This window comes from Siniperca chuatsi, linkage group LG3 (genome assembly GCF_020085105.1).
Source record: "Siniperca chuatsi isolate FFG_IHB_CAS linkage group LG3, ASM2008510v1, whole genome shotgun sequence".
Lineage (NCBI taxonomy): Eukaryota > Metazoa > Chordata > Actinopteri > Centrarchiformes > Sinipercidae > Siniperca > Siniperca chuatsi.
The window spans coordinates 33,577,058-33,601,067 of record NC_058044.1 but is presented as its reverse complement, the minus strand read 5'-3'; the positions used below and the strand labels follow the sequence as shown (position 1 = coordinate 33,601,067).

Below are 24,010 nucleotides of genomic sequence, written 5' to 3'. Positions count from 1 at the left end.
TGTTTTCACATATTCAGATAATAATGTGTTATTAAATAATGTATGAATGTGAATAAAATAAACACTTAAAAATGTCCTTATATCATGTCCATTTATGAAATGTTTATATAGTGCTTATAAATGTGATGGGGGTGGGGGAAAGTAAAGTGTGTACAATCAATTTTACAATAAATGATTATTTAAACTGGTCTCTATCCATTGAAGTACATGGACTGAGCCAAACCCCAGGTCACTAGTCAGTGATGAGGCTTTGTATAGTTCTGTTTATGGAAAGCTTCAGCTGGAGAGCACTCACCCTGAGCTTTCTCCCAAAGACGATGACTTTTCCACGTGTCTGTTCCTTCCTGAACCTCCACTCCACCAAGTTTTGGCCATTCTCTCCCGGCAGTGTCATGTTGCGTCGGGCTACAGTTGGGTTAGCAGCACCTATAAATGGATATGAAAAAGACGTGAATACCAACAATATTTTATAGTGAAAAAGTCTAAACCAGAATATGCAAATCAAAAAAAAGCAGTGAATCAATATGTGCTGTTCACAAGCATGACATCTGCTGTGTGGGGAAATGTTAGTGGGGCCTGCTGAGTGCTTAGTTTATTTGACAATTTTATACTTTTGAGGCTGTCCCTGTAAATTAATTGAACTGTTGCATTTTTCAGATTGCATTGCAATATCCTGGGTGCCTTCCACACTACCTGTGGTGCTGCACACCTTTTTAGTGGATGGCACATCATCCTAATCATGCTAGTACTGTAATATGAGTGCCTCTCTTTTCTTTAAAGAGACAGTTCAAAAATACATATTTTTCCTGTTACCTGTAGTGTTATTTATCCATCTAGATTGTTTTGGTGTGAGTTGCCAAGTTTTGGAGATATCGGCCATAGAGATGTCTGCCTTTTTGGTATATAATGGAACTAGATGGGCCTCGGCTTATGGTGCTCAAAGTGCCAAAAATACATTTGAAAAACTCAACAGTAGTCTCTCTTTCCAGAAATCATGACCTGGTTACTCAAGATAATCCATAGACCTTGTTGTGAGCAGTTTCATGTAGGATCTATTTTCTTTCTACCAATAAAACTACATAAAACTGCTCACAACAAGGCCTGCACTATAGTACAATGCAATGATAATAAAATGTTGACATAAATAAAAGCAGGCATGTTTATTATGACAGATCACCAAGAGAATATATCAATTTCAAGTCTCTATAAGCTGATTTTTACACTGTACTGTGGTGAATGCAAAGAGAAAATAAAAAGAACATGACATATTTGCATCTTAAACACTACTGTGGTGCTTTGGAAAATGGTCAGCAACAAAGTACAGTATAAATGATTTGTAGTAGGGCTGCACAATTAATCGTAATATTATTATATTCTCCAGATGTAAGAAAACATGTTTGTTTGATACAGACCCCAACAAATGACACATCATGATTTTTGATCATGGAAAATTGTGATGCAAAAATGATCTGTCGTAATCACAATGTGGCTTTTTTACCATATCGTGCAGCCCTAATTTGCAGTAAATGCACTAAAATGTGAAAACACTGGTATAGCTTGCGAGATGATCAGATCAAAGGCATTAAAATGTGATATTTTGTGTTATTATTGTGATATTTTCTGATACAGTGAAAATCAGTTCCTAATGTGTCAAACTGTGATAAACACGGTATCGTTACAGCTGGACAAGCAGTGGCTTGTAGCGAGTGACTGAGTAGAACAACTGAAAACATGACATTGACACTGATACCCCACTATGATCCTTTTGACAAACAGGCCCATCAGATGGTGTTTACCTGCAGAAATTTGTGTTGGCATCTCAGAGAACAAGGCCTCTGACACAGCATGCGATATAAAAACTCTTTTACATGGAAATCTGGTACGCAGCATACTGAGCAATATATAACACTTAAGCACTCACCATGTAGATAGCTTACAGCTAATGCTTTACACATACTGCAGAGTGTAAATCAAGTAATTTAACAATAATAGATTCTACTATTCTGTAACAGAATCATTTGGACTTGAAACCTCTGATTAGTCCATATTATACATTCAGGGTAATTTGCTCAAAACTGCATACCTGCCAGTATATGGGGTTCTGTCTGGTAGTGTGTGTCCATCCCATTGGCATAGATGACCCTCAGTGAATGGTCATTACCCACCTGGTAGCTGTTACGAAGCTGGTCTATATGAGAGAAAGAGACAGACAATTGTCGAACCAACAATATTTCACATTGATTTTGTGTTTTCAATTTAAAGGCATACATTCAGAAACACTGTATTAATACTTAACTGAACTGAGGGTGAAGGACAGAAAAAAAGACAAAGAGAGGAGAGCATGAAAGTGCAAGAGAGGGAGGGAGATAAAGGGATAAATGTAAGGAGAGAAAACAGTACAATTAATTTCCGTGGGCAGTGTTTGAACCTGCTAATGGAGCACAGAGCAGGTATTAACATTCCCCAGCCTCTTTTAATTAGGTTCCCCTTGACCTCTTGCAGGACTAATGGCCGTGTGTCTGAGTGTGTGTGCGGGCGCGTGTGTGTGTGTGTGTAAGAGAGAGATAAAGGCTCTCCCGGCTATAGACATTTTTACTTCTTCCTCCTACCATCAGGTAAATGATCCCTCTATGACTGATTGTCTTTTTTAACAACTAATCAAAGTATTTCCTAACAAAACTTTTTCTGTCAACTTTTTTGCCAGAATTTGGGCACATTAAAAAGCTGATCCTTCACTCCCACGCACATCAATTTTCCAGCATAAAAAAAAGTTTTGTACAATATGTAATGAATAGGGGTCGACAGCACACACAGCTTATTAGAGCCAGTCCATGATAATGCATTGGCATTAACATTTACTGTATGTGTCCTTGTAGAGCATCATTGTCAAGCCCTGAATTACCAACATGTTCCCCACAAGAAATCAACAACAACATCAAAATGACATAATACAACAGCTATATTAGCTTTACCATTTCTTGTCTGCACCTACACCTAATATGATTTCACATTACCTAGACCACTCCACAGTGGCACACTGTGCAGTTTAGATGATAGTGAGGAGGCAAAACAATAAATAATGTACATGAATTGATGGAGAGGAATGCTACACTTGTCGATGGCTTTGAATAACTTATTCCATTCCAATCAATACTGCTCTGCTCTGAGGGAGAATCTACTCTGTTTTCCCTCACACTGGGCACATGTAGCTCGCTCTGAAACAAATCACTGCCGGCCACTCGAGGCCTCGCTTCAACTGGCTTATTAGTTCAGATTTAACAAGGTCATCAGTGCTAAGTTATTGTTTTCCCTCGCCGTTTAGGCTGAATGTTTGATATGAAGGATGACGGGGATGGTGGAACTAGCTTTTGTTTTTTCCTTTTGCAGTTGAACTCAATTCTAGAATTATCAGAAGGGGTGCAACTGTAACACAATGTGCTGGTGTGATTTACTTGTATGTCTGCCACAATCCACAGGATAACAAATCAGATGAAAGGAAATGCTTTTCAAAGTAAAAGTGAAGAGAATTGCATATGGCTTTTATTGTGAAGTAACCTCAGGATGTTTTAGGTGATAGTTACTGGCAGTAGCTTATGTTAGTTGGTGGTCTACATCTACATTTATGCATTTTAACCACATTTTAAACATTCATTCATTTTTCCAGTTGCACTTGTCAGGAAAGAGCTGCAGGCACTTATTGCAGTTTCGGCATATATCAAACCTTCAGTACACCGAAACAATGAAAACAAGGCCTTTTTGAATGCTGTTACAAGGATTATAAGAAAAGGATGGGTCAGTGTCATCACACACACCTATGAGAATGAGGCTGTAACACTGAGAAACAACAAGAGATAAGCTAATAGACAGCCCATTATATGCTCAAATGTCTTAGAAAAATAGAGGGGTAAGAATAACCAAAACAACAAAGTTGAAAACTATGACAAACCAAAAATATATTAAAATCCCTTTGAGTTCATTTTTTAATATACCGACCAGCTGTGTTGTCATGAAGGAAGCAAACAAGACCATCACTCAGAAAATGTGCATCAGACCATCTTGTATTTTACATTGTGTGTCACTGGGTTTTCTGCATGTTTGCTTTACAGCACAAAAAATGCCGAACTACGAGAAATTACAGCTTCACAAACACTACTTTTTTAGTCTCAAAATACAAACATTACAAGTTTCAGAAAGGTAGTATTTGTTGTAGGGCTATTACATTGTACAGATGTTCATGATACTGTGTCCGCAAGCAGCAATTCTGTGCTGCACACATCTTTCACAAAAGATATACATCTGTATATTACCAACAAGTCCTTAAGAGCACTCAGGTTTGGAAACTGAAAAGGACATGAATCAAAACTTCAGTTTTTTTTTAAATGTTGCAAAAATGTATCTTTTATTTTATTTTTTTCTGTTAGTAAGTAGTTAGTGGTTATGGATTAGAACAAAGGCACGTATTGCGAATGGAATTCACTTAAACCTTAACATACTCTATCAATACTCTTAACTGTGTGTCAGTACATACAGTGGTCCCATGGTGTATTCACCTGAGCCAGAGGCTTATATTGTGGTAAGCAATCTGAATAAAATATTTCACAATTTGGCTGTTGGTCAGAGAAATATAGATTTAATGATATGGAGTGTTTGCCCTGGTTAAGTGCAAGGACTGATGGTGGTACTGAAGATCATGGGCTACAAAGCTAAGAAATTTCTGGATTGCTAGGGTGAAGCTATTTTTATAATGGTGTTCTGGGAAGATTTTCCCCCAGAGTGCTTTGTTCAAGAGATTGGTCTCATTTTTTCAGCCATTGTCTCCTGACCCCACCAAACACACAGAAATGAAGTTGAAGTTTGTGACAATACAACTGCATGTCTGAATGTTCCATCAAATTTGTACTTTGTTTTCAAGACTAGTGTGTAACATTTACTAGCCTCAGCACTGTAACAACTGCTACTTTCTATCAGCTGTTTTCTCTGCTTTCTTTGTAGACTGTACGTTGTGTGAAACCTTGCATCTTCTTCAATGCTCCTCTAAAACAAGCTGGCAATGTTTTCCATTGAAAAAATGTTTGTGAAAAATGTTGAAAAGAGAACACACAGCCAGGGACAACATTGTTCAGTATGATACATATTACAAAAGCACTCGCAAAATAAATGGTGTCACAACACACACTCTCTTGCAAACTTTCTTCCTTACTCTGTCACACACACACACATTTGTGTAAGCACCTTACCCTGCACCAGAGTGTAGAAAGAGTCTATTGATGACAGGTTGGTTGTTATGGAAACATCCTCATCCCTCCCCGACGTCTCAATGTCCACAGCAACAGCCCCTGACGACATGTCGCTGTGGAGATTGGTCACCACGCCAGTGGGGAAGGTCACATTAGTCAGACGACCCTCGCTGTCATAGCTACAAGGAAATGCAGGGAGGAAGGAATAAAGGGACATTAGATGCCATTATTGTAATGTGCTTTATGGATACCTGTAAAAAATACCTGCATCTACATTGCGCACACACACACACACACACACACACACACACACACACACACACACACACACAGTCGTATTTCCATCACTTCAGAGGACATTACACTGACTTACATTCATTTCCTGGAGACTTACCCTAACCCTAACCACTACTTCCCTAACCCTGACCCTAACCCTGACCTTAACATAGACTTAACCTTACCCTAACCCTAAACTAAGTCTTCACCCTAATATTTACATTATCAAAAGACTAATCATTCAGTGTTCACTGATCCCACAAAAGGTTATGTCTTGACATAAACTTGTAAAAACAGTCAGTTCAGCTTGACACCTGTCAGATGTTGACCACTTTGAGCAGGTGCAGATCATATTAGGTGGTGCTTAGGTGATTAAGTGTTGGAAATGATCTACAATATACTTGTAGATGGCTTTTGAAATAAAAAAAATCTGTCTGTTCTCCATCCAGCAGCACATAGCAGACATGTAGATGTACTCAAATATATACACAGTAATGCAGCTCACTCATAGAAGGTAGTCCAGCCTATTTGGATGCTCTTGGTAGCCAGCAAGCCGCTGTTGCCATGGTAACTAAACAAGACAAGTTCCTGACCCTGAGCCGTGAGAGTCTTCAGACCTCCGTTAGTCCCGATGGTCAGCCAGATGACCTATACACATGCAAAAACCACAGGCAAACAGAGTTACATACATTCTGCCAGTACAGTCTTAATTCATGTCAGCCGTCACCTCAGACAGTAAACATCAGTATATGTTTGCTTTATTTTGATAAATATTCTGGGTGTTTTAGGGTCTTTCTTGAAACTTTTGTGAGAAGCAACACTGTATTCAAAATTATAATAAAAAAGAATTACTGGTATATTAGCTGGCTGAATGAAGTTTTTTTTTTTAATGTAGTTTGATAACCTGCATGTTTCCTTTCACACTCTGCCATGTACCATTAATTCACAATCCTTTAAGTCCTAGTCTCTCAATCAAAATCTTAATATGGCTAAAAATTTGATGAAAACACATGTTTTGGCGTTTAAAAATCAAAATTGGTGGAACTTCTTGTTAAAAAAAATGCCTGCATATGAAAGTTCATTTTGTCAAGTTAAGTTCAGGCAACTTGGCAAAAGACTTGCTCATCTCACCTGATTGTCAGGGGCGACCACACGTACAGGCATCCTGTTGGTATCTCTACGGATACGGAGGGTGTTCCCGCTGCTGTCTGTCACTGCAGTTACATCCTCCTCATTGCTGAGAGTGAAGGAATGGAGGGAGAAAAAAGACAAAGTGAAAATTAAAAAAAGTACAAAGTTTGAAAAGAAGGAGAAAAACAAAGTGTAGAAATAAAACGTTATAAATATTTGTTCATTCCCACACACCAACCTGTAGCTGAAGTTGTATTTATAGTCACCAGTGACCAGAGACATGGTGAACTGGTGAGTCCCATTCGCATCAAACACATAGAGCTCTTGAGAGGCTGGAGAAGCCACTTCATAAGAGCTGGGACCTGAAGCCAGAGAGCCTGAAGACACATGGACAAACAGATAGTCAGTCAGAAAGACTTGTGATTTCTTTATTACTTACTTTATTTTTTATTATTATTTACTTTCTTTTCATGATGACATGAACTCTGCCATCATGTGACAATTGCAACAGAAAGGATGACATACAATCATGGTAAAGTGGGCCTAAAAATACTTCTCTTTTTTTTTTAAACTATATTTTTAATTTCTAATATTTTGGCCTTCCCAAATACAGAATGAGGTGGGGAACAACATTAGTATGCACACTGTGTATGTGTGTGTACTGCATATACATACCAGTAGGGGGTTGGTTGTGGCGTATAGCTCGAATCCGGATATTTCCCAGATCAGCCATGTACAGTGTCCCATCCGGAGACACCACCAAAGAGGAAGGACAATTAAGCCTTGCGTCTTTAGCATAGCCGTCTCCTGTTTGATAGCAGTCACAGTTGGCATCGTTCTGAAAGACAGGGGGAGGTAGGGAGTGGGAGAGCAAGAAGTAGCAAACAAAGAAAAGAAGTGAGAGATAACAACAACGTTAAATGAATAATTCAACTTGGCATGTGTTATGGAGAGTACAGAACAGAGATGGACACAACCAAAAATTCATCAGGAAAAAAAACTTGTGTTGAGCATATACTACCTGTAGTCACTATAACATTATATTGTATTGGCTGTTTGACTGCTATACATTCTTTGCTGATGAACAAAACAGTTGTACAAGGGAATCAAGATATGAAATTGACATAGAAAATAAGGACATGGAGGACTGAAAATGGCACTCTTCAGTGTTAACTGTATATATGAAGTAGCTGTGGTGTAGTACCTTGCAGTCACAGTCAGATGGCGCTCCAGCTAGATGGGTAATTTCTCCATCAGTGGACACCTAGTGTGGTCATAGCCAGAAATAGACATTTTAAAACTAGGGAAACAGAAGTGAAAAACAAAAATCAAACTGCTCTTACACAGAAAAGAAAACGACACACTAAAGCATTCAGGTAATTATTTTGACTAATGTGCCTGCATCTGGGCTTCAAATCAGACCTGCGTCCTTTGTTACATGTCATTCACTTTTCTCTCCAAGCCTTAAAAACTGAAGGCAGCACTCTAAAAAATAAAACAAGATGAAATAAATAATACAGTGACACAAGCTGATGGCTTAAATCTGAGGGTGGGACAGGTACATCTCAACTCTGCCAATTAATGTATTGTCAACTAGAATCCTGATTTTTACATCACTATTACTGCTGACTTGGACAGACGTTCAAAGTTGTGCTGCCTTGTTGGGAAAATTGTTCATCTGATAATCAAGAAATTACTGTACATGAATGTGTCCTGAAGATTACCTGTCGAATACGGTGGATTTTCTTCTCATCCGTCTCTGCAATGTAGAGGACGCCGCTGTAGGACAAGGCAATGGCTGTAGCTCCCTCTAGCATGGTCTGGACCGCTCTCTTTCCCATAGTATATTCTATACCAGGCACCTGGCAGTGCATGGGACGACCTGATACAATACGAACCTGAATGCGCACACACACACACACATACATGGATGTTAAGAATTAAGAATGATTAAGTAACACTGTATTTTATATTTTGGCAAAGTGGGATGAAGATGAAATGCTTCATCTAATTTATTGCTATGGTTTTCTTATGTTACTCAAAAAAAAAGCCAATTTATTAAACAAATAAATCCAAAACACAGCACACATGTAGCAGGACATTTGTAAAACATGCACTGCTGTTAATGTGGGTATAGACAATACCTGTCTATTTTCAGTGATCTGCAGCACAACGTTGTTGTCCAGGACGTAGATGGAGTTATCCATGGGATTGATAGCTAGATCTGTGGGCCATTCTAAACGAACCTGGATATAGAAATGACAGAGGGGGATAGGAGAGAGAGTTTCACTTTACCTGCTGCTCTGACTCTGTAAAGTTTCATTAAACTATACTGTATTTTGCTGATAGTATTGATTCTAATACTGCTATACAGTGTCCTGGTTGAATCCTGTCAGGTGTTGGGGAACCAGAGCACCGAGATGAAAAATGGGCTACTGGAACAAGACGGAGATGGGCGAGATGCGATAACAAGGCTATGTTGGAATGCTACTACTCCAGTAACCCTAGTCAGAGGGGTTACATGCAAAGGATGTGGGATGAATGGTTACTTCGAAACCCCCAAAGGCGGCTCCCCAACCGGAGATTGGGTACAAAGCCCCAACAAGTGCAATCACTCTGAACGAGGCAGCAACTGACCTGAAAGATAAGATCATGGCGAGAATGAATGCAAGGCAACCCCGACGGCAATTACAACGCCTAAGTGAAGTACCATCAGAAAGTCTCTTAGAAGATGTGAATGCAGCATTGAGTGCGATCCCTACCACAACCATCACTGAAACCAATGAGCTGATATACACTTCAGCAGCAGTGATCCTCGAGATGCTTGGCTATAAGAGCAACCATGAGAAACAGTACCCACCATGGAAACAAAGGCTGGAGGCTAAAATCAAGGAGGCACGGAGAGAAGTGAGCCAACTGACAGAGGCTGAGAGAGGTGCAATGAAAAAACAAGTACCCAAGAGGTACGACTAGATGCCCATACCTGAAGCACTCAAAACTGCCAAACAAAGGCTCCAAGCCTTGGCCAGCCTCCTAAAGAGGTACACGAGAGAGAATTAAGCCAGAAGAATAAACTGGCTATTTGCAACTCAACCTGCGAAAGTGTACGCTCAATGGCAGGCTAATAATAGCAGAGCAGACCCACCAAGGCTGGAAACTGAACAGTACTGGAAAAGTATATGGGAGAGGGAGGCATCACACAACAGCAATGCACAGTGGCTGGTGGCTCTAAGAGAGGACCATAGCAACCTCCCTGAACAGAATCCAATTACCATCACAGTGGCAGTCATCCAAGAAAGAGTCTCAGGTATGAAAAACTGGATAGCACCGGGCCCTGACAGGATCCACACCTACTGGCTAAAGAAGCTCACTGCACTCCATGAGCGCCTAGCAGCACAAATGAACCAGCTGCTAAGGGATGGGACGCACCCTGAATGGCTTACCAAGGGGCGTACAATCCTGATCCTGAAGGATCATCCAACTATCGGCCAATAACCTGTCTCTCCACAACATGGAAGCTCATGTCAGGCATCATCGCGGCTAAGATAAGTGGGCACATGGATGAATACATGAACAAAGCACAGAAGGGCATCGGCAAAGAAACCAGAGGAGCCAAACACCAACTCCTGGTTGACAGAACAGTTGCCCAAGACTGCAGAACCCGACACACCAACCTGTGCACTGCCTGGATTGACTACAAGAAAGCATATGACTCAATGCCACACACATGGATCACTGAATGCCTGAAGATGTACAACATCAACAGGACTCTAATAGACTTCATTGCAAACTCGATGAGGCTGTGGAAAGCTACCCTTGAGGCCAATGGCTCTGTCCCCACTGCTGTTCTGCATAGGTCTGGACCCCCTCAGCCAAATATTCAACTAGACTGGCTATGGATACCGACTCAGGAATGGGGCCACCATCAGTCACCTCCTCTGACTGATGACATCAAGCTATATGCTAAGAGCGAGCGGGACATCGACTCACTGATCCACACCACCAGGATCTACAGCTCTGACATTGGGATGTCATTCGGGCTTGAGAAGTGTAGTCGAATGGTGACAAAAAGAGGGAAAGTAGTCCACACAGAAGGGGTCTCACTCCCAGAAGGAACAATAGCAGACACTGAGGATGGTTACAAGTACCTTGGAATACCACAGGCAAATGGCAACCTCGAAGAGGTAACAAGGAAAACAGCAACTGCCAAATACCTCCAACAAGTAAGGCAAGTCCTAAGAAGTCAGCTCAATGGCAAGAACAAGGCCCAGGCAATAAACAGCTATGCCCTGCCAGGGATCAGATACCCTGCGGGAATAATAAGGTGGCCAAAGGAAGAGATACAGACCACAGATGTTAAGACACTAAAGCTCCTCACCATGCATGGGGAGTTCCATCCTAAATCCAGCACCCTTAGACTGTACGTTAGCCATAAGGAAGGGGGCCGTGGACTAGTGAGTGTGAGAGCCACTATCCAGGATGAAACATCCAAGATCCACAAGTACATCCAAGATAAGGCCCCAACAGATGACGTGCTCAGTGAATGTCTCAGGCAATGGGTAACAGAGGAAGAGGTGCTGGAGGAGGGACCGTCATTGGAGGACAAACCCCTACATGGGATGTACCACCGGAACATAACTGAAGTGGCTGATATCAAGAAATCCTACCAATGGCTAGAGCGGGCCGGACTGAAGGACAATGCAGAGGCACTCATCATGGCTGCACAGGAGCAGGCCTAGAGCACCAGAGCAATAGAGGCCCAGATCTACCACACCAGACAAGACCCAAGGTGTAGGCTGTGCAAAGAGGCCCCTGAGACAATCCAGCACATAACTACAGGGTGTAAGATGCTGGCAGGGAAAGCATACATGGAGCGCCATAACCAAGTGGCTGGCATAGTGTACAGGAACATCTGCACAGAGTATGGATTGGAAACCACAAGTGGGAAACACCTCCAAAGGTGGTAGAGAAAGACCGAGCCAAGATCCTGTGGGACTTCCACATACAGACTGACAGAATGGTAATGGCGAAACAGCCAGACATCGTGGTGGTGGATAAACAGCAGAGGAAAGCCGTTGTGGTGGACGTGGCAATACCAAGTGATGGCAACATCAGGAAAAAGGAGCATGAGAAACTAGAGAAATACCAAGGGCTCAGAGAAGAGCTGGAGAAGGCTTGGAAGGTGAAGGCGACAGTGGTGCCCGTGGTCATTGGAGCAGTGACCCCCAAACTGGAGGAGTGGCTACAGTAGATCCCTGGAAGAACACCAGACATCTCAGTCCAGAAAAGTGCAGTACTAGGAACAGCAAAGATACTGCGCAGAACCCTCAAGCTCCCAGGCCTCTGGTAGAGAACCCGAGCTCGAAGGATGAGACCACCCGCGGAGGGTGAAGGACGAAGTTTTTATATATATATACAGTGGGTACGGAAAGTATTCAGACCCCTTTAAACTTTTCACTCTTTGTTTCATTGCAGCCATTTGCTAAAATCAAAAGTTAATTTTATTTCTCATTAATGTGCACTCAGCACCCCATCTTGACAGAAAAAAACAGAAATTTAGAAATTTATGCAAATCTATTAAAAAAGAAAAACTGAAATATCACATGGTCACAACTATTCAGACCCTTTGCTCAGTATTGAGTAGAAGCACCCTTTTGAGCTAGAACAGCCATGAGTCTTCTTGGGAATGATGCAACAAGTTTTTCACACTTGGATTTGGGGATCCTCTGCCATTCTTCCTTGCAGATCCTTTCCAGTTCCGTCAGGTTGGATAGTGAACGTTGGTGGACAGCCATTTTCAGGTCTCTCCAGAGATGCTCAATTGGGTTTAGGTCAGGGCTCTGGCTGGGCCAGTCAAGAATGATCACAGAGTTGTTCCGAAGCCACTCCTTTGTTATTTTAGCTGTGTGCTTAGGGTCACTGTCTTGTTGGAAGGTGAACCTTCGGCCCAATCTGAGGTCCTGAGCACTCTGGAAGAGGTTTTCTTCCGGGATATCTCTGTACTTGGCCGCATTCATCTTTCCTACAATTGCAACCAGTCATCCTGTCCCTGCAGCTGAAAAACACTCCCATAGCATGATGCTGTCACCACCATGTTTCACTGTTGTGATTATATTGGGCAGGTGATGAGCAGTGCCTGGTTTTCTCCACACATACCGCTTAGAATTAACGCCAAAAAGTTCAATCTTGGTCTCATCAGACCAGAGGATCTTATTTCTCATAGTCTGGGAGTCCTTCATGTGTTTTTTGGCAAACTCTATGCAGGCTTTCATATGTTTCGCACTGAGGAGAGGCTTCCGTCGGGCCACTCTGCCATAAAGCCCCGACGGGTGGAGGCCTGCAGTGATAGTTGACTTTCTGGAACTTTCTCCCATCTCCCTACTGCATCTCTGGAGCTTAGCCACAGTGATCTTTGGGTTCTTCTTTACCTCTCTCACCAAGGCTCTTCTCCCACGATTGCTCAGTTTGGCTGGACGGCCAGGTCTAGGAAGAGTTCTGGTCGTCCCAAACTTCTTCCATTTAAGGATTATGGAGGCCTCTGTGCTCTTAGGAACCTTGAGTGTTGCAGAAATTCTTTTGTAACCTTGGCCAGGTCCATGCCACAATTCTGTCTCTGAGCTCCTTGGGCAGTTCCTTCTATCTCATGATTCTCATTTGCATGCACTGTGAGCTGTAAGGTCTTATATAGACAGGTGTGTGCCTTTCCTAATCAAGTCCAATCAGTTTAATTAAACACAGCTGGACTCCAATGAAGGAGTAGAACCATCTCAAGGAGGATCAGAAGAAATGGACAGCATGTGAGTTAAATATGAGTGTCACAGCAAAGGGTCTGAATACTTATGACCATGTGATATTTCAGTTTTTCTTTTTGCAAAAATTTCAACGTTTTTTTCTGTCAAGATGGGGTGCTGAGTGTACATTAATGAGAAATAAAATGAACTTTTTTGATTTTAGCAAATGGCTACAATGAAACAAAGAGTGAAAAATTTAAAAGGGTCTGAATACTTTCCGTACCCACTGTATATACACTTCAGATGCAAAAGCCTCTAAGTGCTGTCTTAAAGTGAAATTACTGAACCTAAAGATATGAGCTTGAAAAAATGGTAATTTTAGAAGAAAATTTCAGATGGCACTTAGAGGCTTTTGCATCTGAAGTCTTCATATTAAATAAATAAATAAATATTACATTATAACACAACATGTAGTATTGTATAACATTACATATAGTATTTCCACTGTTGATTGCAATAATTTGTTTCAATGTGGATACTTTTGTCTTCCCAAAGGTAAACTAGCATATGAGATGGACGAGTCTCATCCAGACTGGGCTCCAACCCTGCACCTGGGTCACACTGAAGTCACAGCCACAGTGTCAGATCGGCATGGCCGCAGACAACATAGACACTGTTTGAGAGAATCTGAGGGAGGAGGCCAAAGTGAACAAAACAACATGAATGAAGATGAGAGAGATGGAATCCAAGAACAGAAGCTGCAGAAGAAGAGGAAGAGCATGGGGAAACTCTTGCATTCACTAAAAGCAGATGTCAATGGATACACGTAGAAAGGGTAATAGGTAGCTTGCGCAATAAGTACACACTATTACATAACACAGTACCAATTAGTTTGTTGCTTCCCTGTAAGGATGAAGAATTTACCCTTCTTGATAAGATTGTTAATGTTTGCTGTATAATAGTTAACATGTGTCCAAGTGTTGTTTTAAGGGCAGATGAAACCAAAAAATGTGCATGCTGAATGGTAAAAAGACCCCAGGAGAAATGTTTGTTTTCTATTTGGTGTGTGTGAATGTGCGGTACCCTCCTGAGATTGAACATGTTTGTATTTGTTGTGGGGGTGTGTGTACCTTCCTTAGAATGAACATGATATGCTATTTGTACATTAAATACTTCAGATGACAATTTGATAATTAAAAACATATATTTTAATAAAAAAATCTCCTGCAAAGTGCAATGTTTAGTTTCTTGTGCTTCTTGTGTTGAACTACTTTGAAACACTGAAACTAATACTCTGAGTCAAGTATAACACTTTAAAACACTTTAAAAACACTTAAAAAAAACCCCTTGTAACTGAGTAGGCCTAAGTGCAATTCTTTCATAAACAACAGCCACTTCTTTACCACTGGTCTTTTTCATTTAGAGGTCAGAGGAGGTAAATCGTCGGGGTCTTGACTACACTGTCTTGCAGGCACCTCATACGGATCTACATTTCCGATCTTTTCCAGGTACAGTTTTCTTGCGTCCGGTAGAAGTTTGTCTCTGTATAGTACATTTCGTTCTTTTAATTGACTTTTCAACATATTTTTACAGATATTTTCATGTTTTAAGTCTCGCCCGATGTGTTTACGATCTTGTTTACGTCCCACAACACACTGCGCAGTGATGTCGGTTGCCAAGCTCTATATTATACTGACTATAAAAATAGAACAACATGAATCTACGGAGAGAACTGTGAAACCTGAAAATGTGTGGGCTGCCAGTTCATTTGTTTCCACAAGTGAACTCAAGAGGTCACCTAGATAACTGCTAGAAGTCTAACTGAGCTAAATTCCACAGAGGAGGACACAGTCAGAGTTCATATAACTTCAACTCTGCAAGAAATTTGCTGTCCAAAGAACACAGACCACAACTCTCAACGCAGAGCAGGTGTCAAGTATTAGATCTTCAGGAAAAGGTCCATTTTCATTCTGAAGTCCATCTCGTTTATGTACATCACTCTGAAAACAAGGTGTAAAAACAAAAAGAGAATACTCTCCCTCTCTTTCTTACTCCTGCTTTTTTTGCCTCTGTATGATGAGTTTCTGAAATAAATTGAGGAAAAGTCAGTAAATGTCACCAGATCTAAATCCATTCCTTGTTAAGATTTAAAGGGCTCTATTTTTCTGAGCTCTATTTTTGTGAGGGTCAGAGGGTCAGAGCTACGGTGGCCCTGAGGGTCAAAACACAACGACAATTCACAAAATACAATAACATTTCACAAGACACAACAAAATTTCACAAAACATTTCACAAAACATAACGACATTTCACAAAACACAACATTTCACAAAACACTAACATTTCACAAGACACGACATTTCAGAAAACACAACTAAATTTCAGAAAACATTTCCCAAATAAAACATTTCACAAAACACGACATTTCACAAAACAAAACATTTCACAAACCCCAACAACATTTCACAGAACACGACGACATTTCACAAAACTCAACAACATTTCAGATTATGAAAAAGGAAGGACAACACTTCTTGTTTGTGATTGGACAGAACCCAAGTCCCTGGCAATAAGTTCAATGTCATTTCCTGTTTGTGTAGCCTAGCCTAGCCTACTACTCTCAGCAGCGTCCTGGCACAAATCTTAAACTGAGTTTGAAAGGATGGAAGAGGAGACTGAAATCATAAGAGAATATTTTAACAAAGGACATGATGTAGCCTAATTCTTGATATGCTTTCAACATATCATGACATTAAAATGTCTCATGGGACCGGGAAGCATGCTTGAAAGAATTAGGACAGAGGAGATGGGGCAGCTAGCCTACTCTTAAACATCAGAGCGTGGACCTGGCACAGACATATGTTTGGATACAGAATTGGCTGACTTTATAGCAGAAATATGGCCTCTGTGTTAAAAGGGAGACGGTAATGTGAATGTTTCGTCAACTGAACCCACGCAGAACTTTGTCGCGGACACGTTGTAGGGAGTAGACAGGTAAATGACAAATTAAAACCTGTGGCTCAAATGTGGACCAACAAACAACAACCCCGAAATAATAAAAAACAACTTCTATATCCAAACATCCCTGTTTCAGAAAGTGGGTTTAGTGAAAACTCTGAGTTTGTTAACCCTGAGATGAGGGAAACTCCTTTCCATTCCAGAAAGAGAGCTAACTTAACTGACTCTGTGAACCTGCACACTGGCAGGTTTACTTCAACAACATGACTGCTTTCATAATCAATCTGTCATCAATGTAACAACAGAGACAGTGATCTCTGGACATCATGGATTCATCCTCAGCTCTGAATAAAATCTATACATTGTCCTTTATAACACTGTGACTGTGTGGACATTTCAGTAAGGCAGCTGTCAGGTTGTTATCAGTTCCCCTGCACCGAAACATTTACATTACTGTAGTAATCACAGTAATCAAATCTGTATGAAGACACATAAGACACTGATCAATGAACAATCATTTGTCATGTTGTGATTGCTCGCACTGATGGAACATTCCTATCATAGTTAGCATATGATGTTGGAGATTATGTGAATGATTGTGGTGCAGCTGAAACAACTTTAAAAATTCTAAAACTGGACTAAAAGTTTAAATGGTGAGTTTTATAATATAGACTATAGGCTGCATGTAATCTTAATATGTATTGGCAGCATTTCAGTGATGTTGAAATATTTACACACATTAAAATATAGCCTGGTCATTAAATGCTGTTGAGCAAGATTTTGTTTTGTGAAATGTTGTGTTTTGTGAAACATCGTGTCTTCTGAAATGTTGTTGTGTTTTCAGAAATGTTGTTTTGTTTTGTGAAATGTTTTGTTTTGTGAAATGTCATTGTGTTTTTTGAAATGTCGTGTTTTGTAAAATGTTGTTGTTTTCTGAAATATCGTTGTGTTTTGTGAAATGGTAAATGGATTGTACCACCACTTAAAGCATTTCAGACTACATATCACATTCATCCCATTCATACACTGATGGCAGATGCCAACTGCTCATCAGAACAAAGAAACTAACTCACTTCACACTGATGGCAAATCGGGAGCAATTTGGGGTTCAGTGTCTTGCCCAAGGACACTTCAACATGTGGGTTGAGGGAAGCCAGGATCAAACCGCTGACCATCTGATTGGTAGACGACCCACTCTACCACCAAGCCACAGCTGCCCCTTGAAATGTCGTTGTATTTTGTGAAATGTTGTTGTGTTTTGACCCTCAGGGTCATCGTACAGAGCCACCTATCAAATGAATTGAATCTCAGCCACAAAGCATTATTTGTTTTAACTTTATTCTGTGTATTTTATAACCCTGTCTCCTATGAATCACATACGAGTGCAGCTAATTTGCAATAGCGATTTACGTTTACTAGAAACATTTAGTTCCAATGCAAGTGTGACATTGCTTTCCTAAACCTTTTCACTACGCTATAACAGTCACGGTGGATAGGTGGATGTAGAATATTTAGGTACCCTTGCATGTTACCTGTCTTATGTGCATGCTGGTATCACAGGTCAAAGGTCGTGCAGAGGTCAGGTCATTGCTGCCCAGAAGTGTGGAGATGATTCCATTACGATCCACTTTCCTGATCATAGTCCCGTCCACAAAGTAGATCAAACCGTTTCTATCAACTGCAATCCCTACATGGAACAGAAACAAAGAACACACACACAAATCAATATATTGTCATCCAGCTGATTATACATCAACTCCAGGATTCAAAGGAGAAAATGAAAGTAAACAAGCTAAAGTGTCCCTGTGGTTCACTGTCAGATTCTGCTCCCTATTGTTCCCTTCACAGGAGCAACACCGTAACCAAATGTGTCATCGCCTCCCAAGCTTATTTAATTTAAGGTGCTGTATGTTGGCTTGTGGGGATTCTGTGCCTCATGCACCAGTTTCTTTTTAGGGACACTGATTCTTCTCATTGTCAGAGTACTGCAGAGAGTGCATGGCTTTTAAAGGGCAGGGAAAGAGGTGATCTGACTGTTCATGACTAGACCTACTGATAATATATCACTAACCATCTTTCCAACTGCCAACACTGTTGTACTGTGTACCTCTAGCCACAAAACTAAACATCACATCGCTATGCATATGCATTGTGTGCCTTTACATTGTGAACCATTAATTTATGGTAACAATTTTTTTTTATTTGAAAAGACTAAATACTGAGTGGTAACCCTTACTATGGGATGGTAAAAGTAGGACCATGTCCTGTATAAACAGCTTTGAAAAATACACACTATACACTCAGGAAAAATGTGAACTAATACAGGTCATGTGAGCTCCTTCAAAGTTGAAGTAGGGAGTGACGTACTGATAATATGATGACATAAATTTAAATGAAATAGCATCACTTCTTCTTTAATACAGAACTTAATGTAAAGGCTAAAGACATTAAACAAAAATAAAAAAATTACCCACATGCCAATTAAATTCCATCTATGCTTTTCAGGAGTTGAGTTAAATGCATGCTGTATGCTGTGCTGTTTAGCCAATACCCCTACCGTACATGGCTCAGGAGGCATATAGATTAGATTAGATATCCTTAAAAATGTAAAATAAACTACAACATTGTGGCTACAACATCAAGGTTCATGCTTGTATAACCAATTATTCAGTATGTTTTGATACTGGGATATTGGCTTACTTAGAATATGTCAGACTTGAAGCAATGATGTTTATACTATACTATTTATGACACTGATAAATGCAAGGTAGCCTCTAATTTGCATACAATCTTTATTTAACCATGTTTATTGTCAGGGACATTATTATACTGTGTTGATCTCTGAGGTGCAATAACAACAGTCACAGTTGTGAGGGACCCAAATCATCACTGTGATAGCTGTCTTCGCTTGTTGCCAATTAGGCAGAAAATGCAAGAATCTGTGTGAATGGATGTGTGGAGCCGGTACAGTTTGGTGGATGGAGCAATTACAACACAGACAAAATCAGTCATAAGAAGTTAAATCCAATGTCTTTCAGCTAGCTCCTAGATCCTATACACCCCACCTCCCTATGCTTGTATCATTTGCCCAGTGTCGGGGACTTAAGCTCTACAAAATTCTTACAGGCCAAGATTTGAATTGGGAGTGAGTGTCAAACTTTGTGCCCTTGTGTGTGTGTGTGTCTGAACTATGTCTTGAGAATCCTCCTAAATGACTATGGTTATGAAATAGGTGTATGTGTGTGTTTGCGTATGCACCTTTAGGTCCCAGTAGCTGTGCCTCTGTAGCTTTTCTTCCATCTCCACATCGTGCTTCATCAAATGGAGGACATTGTTCACCTGTACCAGCCACTACTTCTCCATTACCTGAACACACACACACACACACACACACACACACACACACACACACACACACACACACACATCATGCTTTTATTGCAACAGTCCCTATCCTTTATCTGTGAGAACATTGCATTAAAGTTAACAATTGAAAAAATTGATTGCTTTCATTTCTACCAACATGGTGTTTAACTGGAAATAAAGTGCATGCTTACTGATGAGGTCACGTGCACCGCTGAGCATCTTGGGTCGGTAGATTCGTCGCGAGTTAGTGTCTGACACATACAGCTGCCCTGTTACTGGGTCGGTGGCTAGATAGTAACGGTGAGCAGGATTGTTGCTATGGAGGGTAGTGGCGCCAAAAGGGGTGGTAGGTAACAAACAAGACAGAAACAAAAAATAATTGGTTTAGTCATGGAAACACGAGGAGGCATATTAACTAACATTTAAGGAGACAAGTTGCGTCTTTAAAAATAAAGTGTATGGTTTTAACAATTTTACAAATGGGTTAAAAGCTTACAATGAAATCATCAACAACAGAGCAGATTTACAATTTGGTTCCAGTGTCATTATGATGGGGAAATGAAGGAGACATTCTAGAGCTGGTGATAACGAAGAAGTAATAAGTAAAAGGAAGGTTGATGAAGAGAAGCCAAGCAACCGGTGTTCATTTACTGCCACTACAGTACTGGGTGGTTGGTGTGAGTGTGTGTGTAGGACAGAGGGGGGATGAGAGGCAGACACAGTGTGAGAGTGTGTGTTGCTATTTCTATGTACATGTTTTCAATTATTTTCTCTAGAATGTGTAGGCGTGATATATGTAAGTGAAAATATAAGCAAGTGCCTTCATGTTGTGTGTGAGTACTGACTGTATGTTTGACTGTCTGTCAGTCTGAACAGAGCTACGTGGGTGCGATGGGCCATCATTTGTCTGTGACACACTCTTAATGATGCCAGCCACACTGTCATATAAAATCCATCACACACACACACGCACACACAGAGAGCAAGTGTCATATATTAGACCTCAACAGGTTTCTGGCCGTAAGTCTCAGTGGTTGGTGATCAGCAGATGATCACAGGCTGTTAAATTAAGACAGCTAAAAATAGACAGACTGTGTGTATGAGACAGAGACAGCATGCCCTTTTGTTTTCATTGAACTTTTATATAGGCAGAAAAATCCCATTAAGATTTAAACATTTTCAAGACTCAGGATAGGCAGCACCACAGACAAAATCCATGATATCAGATAGACTACACAACAGTGTACTGTAGAGTCTGGATATATGATTGCAGGCCTCCTACCGCTCTCATGTTCCTGCTCAACAACCACACTACAATTGTTATTATTAGTCTTATTACTATTACTATTATTACTATCATTATTATTACTATTATCGTTTAATTACTATTAATATTACCACTACTATTACATTATTATTATTTTAAAATCTTATGTGGAATTTGCATTGTGCTACTGTATGCTCTCTCTCTCTCTAAATCCAACACGGCTGTGGCAGATGGCCACCCACCCTGAGTCTGGTTCATGGTTATCCCACTTAAAAAGTTTTAAAAAACTCTGAAAAGGGACTGGAAGCACATCTACTCTTTGCCCCGTCCACCACCGCTGCTTGTTAGGTTGACCGGTGCCAGTGAGAGCATGGATGTTGATGAGAGAGCGCATCAAGATGGCTAGAGTTAGACGAAACATCAGAGAGATTCAACCATACATGTTTGAGCCTCAGTCAGACCCAGATGAGGAGTCTATTGTGCACCAAAATCAGCGAATAGCAGATGTACCAGAATGGTAAGTGTAGTGTGTCTTTTATTTGTTTATGTTGTTTGTTGTTAGAAGACAAACAACAAGAAAGACATTATGATGTCACAGAGAAGTTGACCTTTGACCTTTTAGGAAAAGAATTGCTGTATTCCATTAAACATTTGTGTGAAATTTTGTCATAATTACCACATCAAGTGTGGGAGAGCAACTTAAGAGTTATGGTCAAAAATGTGTTTGTCAAGGTCATTTTGAGGTCACAGTGACCTTGACCTTTGAGTCAAAAGTGTCACCAATTAATTTTCCAGTCAACTGTAAAATATGGTCATCAATTCTTGGGTTATTGCCAAAAACGTGTTTTGTGAGGTCACAGTGACCTTGACCTTTGACTACCAAATTCTACATGTTCTACAAATTCTACATGATGTTCTACATTTGGCACAAACGTCCACTTGAGTCCAAGTGGACGTTTGTGCCAAATTTGAAGAAATTCCCTCAAGGTGTTCCTGAGATATCGCATTCACGAGGATGGGACGGACATACATATGTACGTACGGACATACATATGTACGTACATACTGATGGACAGATGAACAACCTGAAAACATAATGCTTCGTCTACTGATGACTGGGTTGGTGGTTCGCTCCCCACCTACTCCTGTCCACATGTTGAAGTGTCCTTGGCCAAGACACTGAACCCCGGGTTGTTCCCCAGCCACATGGGATGCACAAGCCAGTGCATTCCTAATTGCTGGTCCCAAGCCCAGATAAATGGGGAGGGTTGTGTCAGGAAGGGCATCCGGTGCAAAAAAAAAAAAGCCTATGCCAGATCAAATATGCAGATCATCAAATCTCCATGCCGGGTTGGGCAGGCCCCAGTTTACCAGCGAGATGGAAACAGATGATCCGCTGTGGAGACCCCTACGGGGAGCAGGCGAAAGAAAAAGTAGATGTAGTGACAAACCCAGAAGATTATCACTGAACTGCTCTACACAGCCCCATATTTTAGCCTCTTTTAGCTCATTGTTTTTGTTTTCTGGCCAGAAACTCTCATCAACCTCATTTCCAGCCACAACCGGAAGCTTTTCAGGGAAAAATCTCTCATTAACCCACTGTACACTACCCACTCAGCACAAAACAGCAGACAGAGCTGGTGAAAACAGTACACCATTTAGTAACTAAAGAGTCAGCTATTTTTCTCAGGAGTTGGTGGAGATCAAAATAAAGCTAAAGAACAGTAGATATTTGACTTACATTCATTAGATGGCCAAAAACACAACACCAAATTATAATGTCGCTCTGTGTCTGCTGGATGTATAAATAGGCAAACTGTTTGCTAACATGTTCGCCACAAAAATGGCAGTGAGTGCGATAACAGGCACCAACGTGCATGCTGCCTGTTGCCGTAGCTCCATCTCATCGTCTTAAAGAGTTTCCCCTCAGGGATCAATAAAGTATTTCTGATTCTGATTTCTCATGTCAGTGTTGCCCAAAAAGAAAAAAAGAATCAATGTAACTTAATAAATGTAAAATTTTTTAATAAATGTAAAATTTTTATTAACTATAAGTATTAACTATGCAGAAAAGACCCTTCACTCCCTTACACTTGTATGTACTGTATTTTATATTATTGTTTTATTATTACTGATGCCTTAAGAAAGCCTTTAAATGTTGCTTTAAAAGTTGAACTACTTTGTATACTGGCAGGTATTGTATCTATAACAATGTACAACTCAGTATTTTTAAACTAACGATATCTTGTGTACAGTACAGTAGTGGAGTAGCAGTATAAAGTACAAATTGTACTTAAGCACAATACTTGTAAATGTATTTAGCTGACAACAGAAGAGTAGGTTTGATTCCGTATGAACACTTGTCAAGATTAGAGAGAGAAAGTAAATGGAGACAGTAGCAAACATTAGCAATTATTAGAGATACTTTTTCCCCAACCTTTTTCCACATTTCCAGATTTCATAAATGAGTAAAATGTGATTATGGAAGATCGATCATTTCTAGCCAAAACAACAAAAATAAGACCCAAATTATAATTAACCAGAATTATCCTTTAAGCTAATTTACTAACTGGTGTGAAGGCTGTCTGGTTGCACATCATCTGTTTGTCTGACCTATTTGATACTTTCCTCATCATGTAGGAAACATGATGCAATCTGCAGCTTTAAAGCTTTACTGGACTTCAGGAAGAAATTACATGCACAAAATTAGCTTGCTAACAGCCTCATCCAGCTCACTTTCATCCTGATGCGCTGTGACCTTGGGCTAAGGACTAAGTATACGCAGGTCTGAGAACAGCCCGAAATGAGTATCAGTGATTTTCTTTATTGAAAAGGAGAGGGGTGGAAGAAATGTGCAGACTAGAGTCTGGTGCGTATGCAGCATACATTTACAGTGGAATGAAAATAAGGTTAAAGGTTGAAAAGGATTAGTCACTCTTACCTATGTCTGAAATCTTTGTTTCTTTAATACAGTGCAAGCAAAGGAAAGAAAACAAGAGAAGAAACGAGTTAGTAGACAGATTGGTCTCTGATAGGTATTACGA

General features: G+C 40.4%; 1 protein-coding gene across 12 annotated transcripts in view; it reads right to left on the bottom strand.

Moving 5' to 3' along the window:
* LOC122870684 (teneurin-3) overlaps positions 1-24,010 on the bottom strand; it is a 422,149-nt gene that overhangs the window by 35,989 nt on the left and 362,150 nt on the right. For 9 of the 12 annotated variants that reach the window (XM_044185050.1, XM_044185062.1, XM_044185096.1 and 6 more), the window contains 14 exons: positions 23,908-23,928; positions 19,891-20,015; positions 19,592-19,699; positions 17,866-18,020; positions 8,789-8,890; positions 8,369-8,542; positions 7,849-7,908; positions 7,320-7,482; positions 6,883-7,021; positions 6,645-6,750; positions 6,019-6,161; positions 5,238-5,416; positions 2,084-2,188; positions 296-426 (listed from right to left, as the gene is read on the bottom strand). In XM_044185050.1, coding sequence (XP_044040985.1) covers positions 296-426; positions 2,084-2,188; positions 5,238-5,416; positions 6,019-6,161; positions 6,645-6,750; positions 6,883-7,021; positions 7,320-7,482; positions 7,849-7,908; positions 8,369-8,542; positions 8,789-8,890; positions 17,866-18,020; positions 19,592-19,699; positions 19,891-20,015; positions 23,908-23,928 — 1,711 coding nt within the window. The remainder of the gene's footprint in view (positions 1-295; positions 427-2,083; positions 2,189-5,237; positions 5,417-6,018; positions 6,162-6,644; positions 6,751-6,882; positions 7,022-7,319; positions 7,483-7,848; positions 7,909-8,368; positions 8,543-8,788; positions 8,891-17,865; positions 18,021-19,591; positions 19,700-19,890; positions 20,016-23,907; positions 23,929-24,010) is intronic. The other 3 variants (XM_044185069.1, XM_044185086.1, XM_044185118.1) reach the window with 1 other exon arrangement.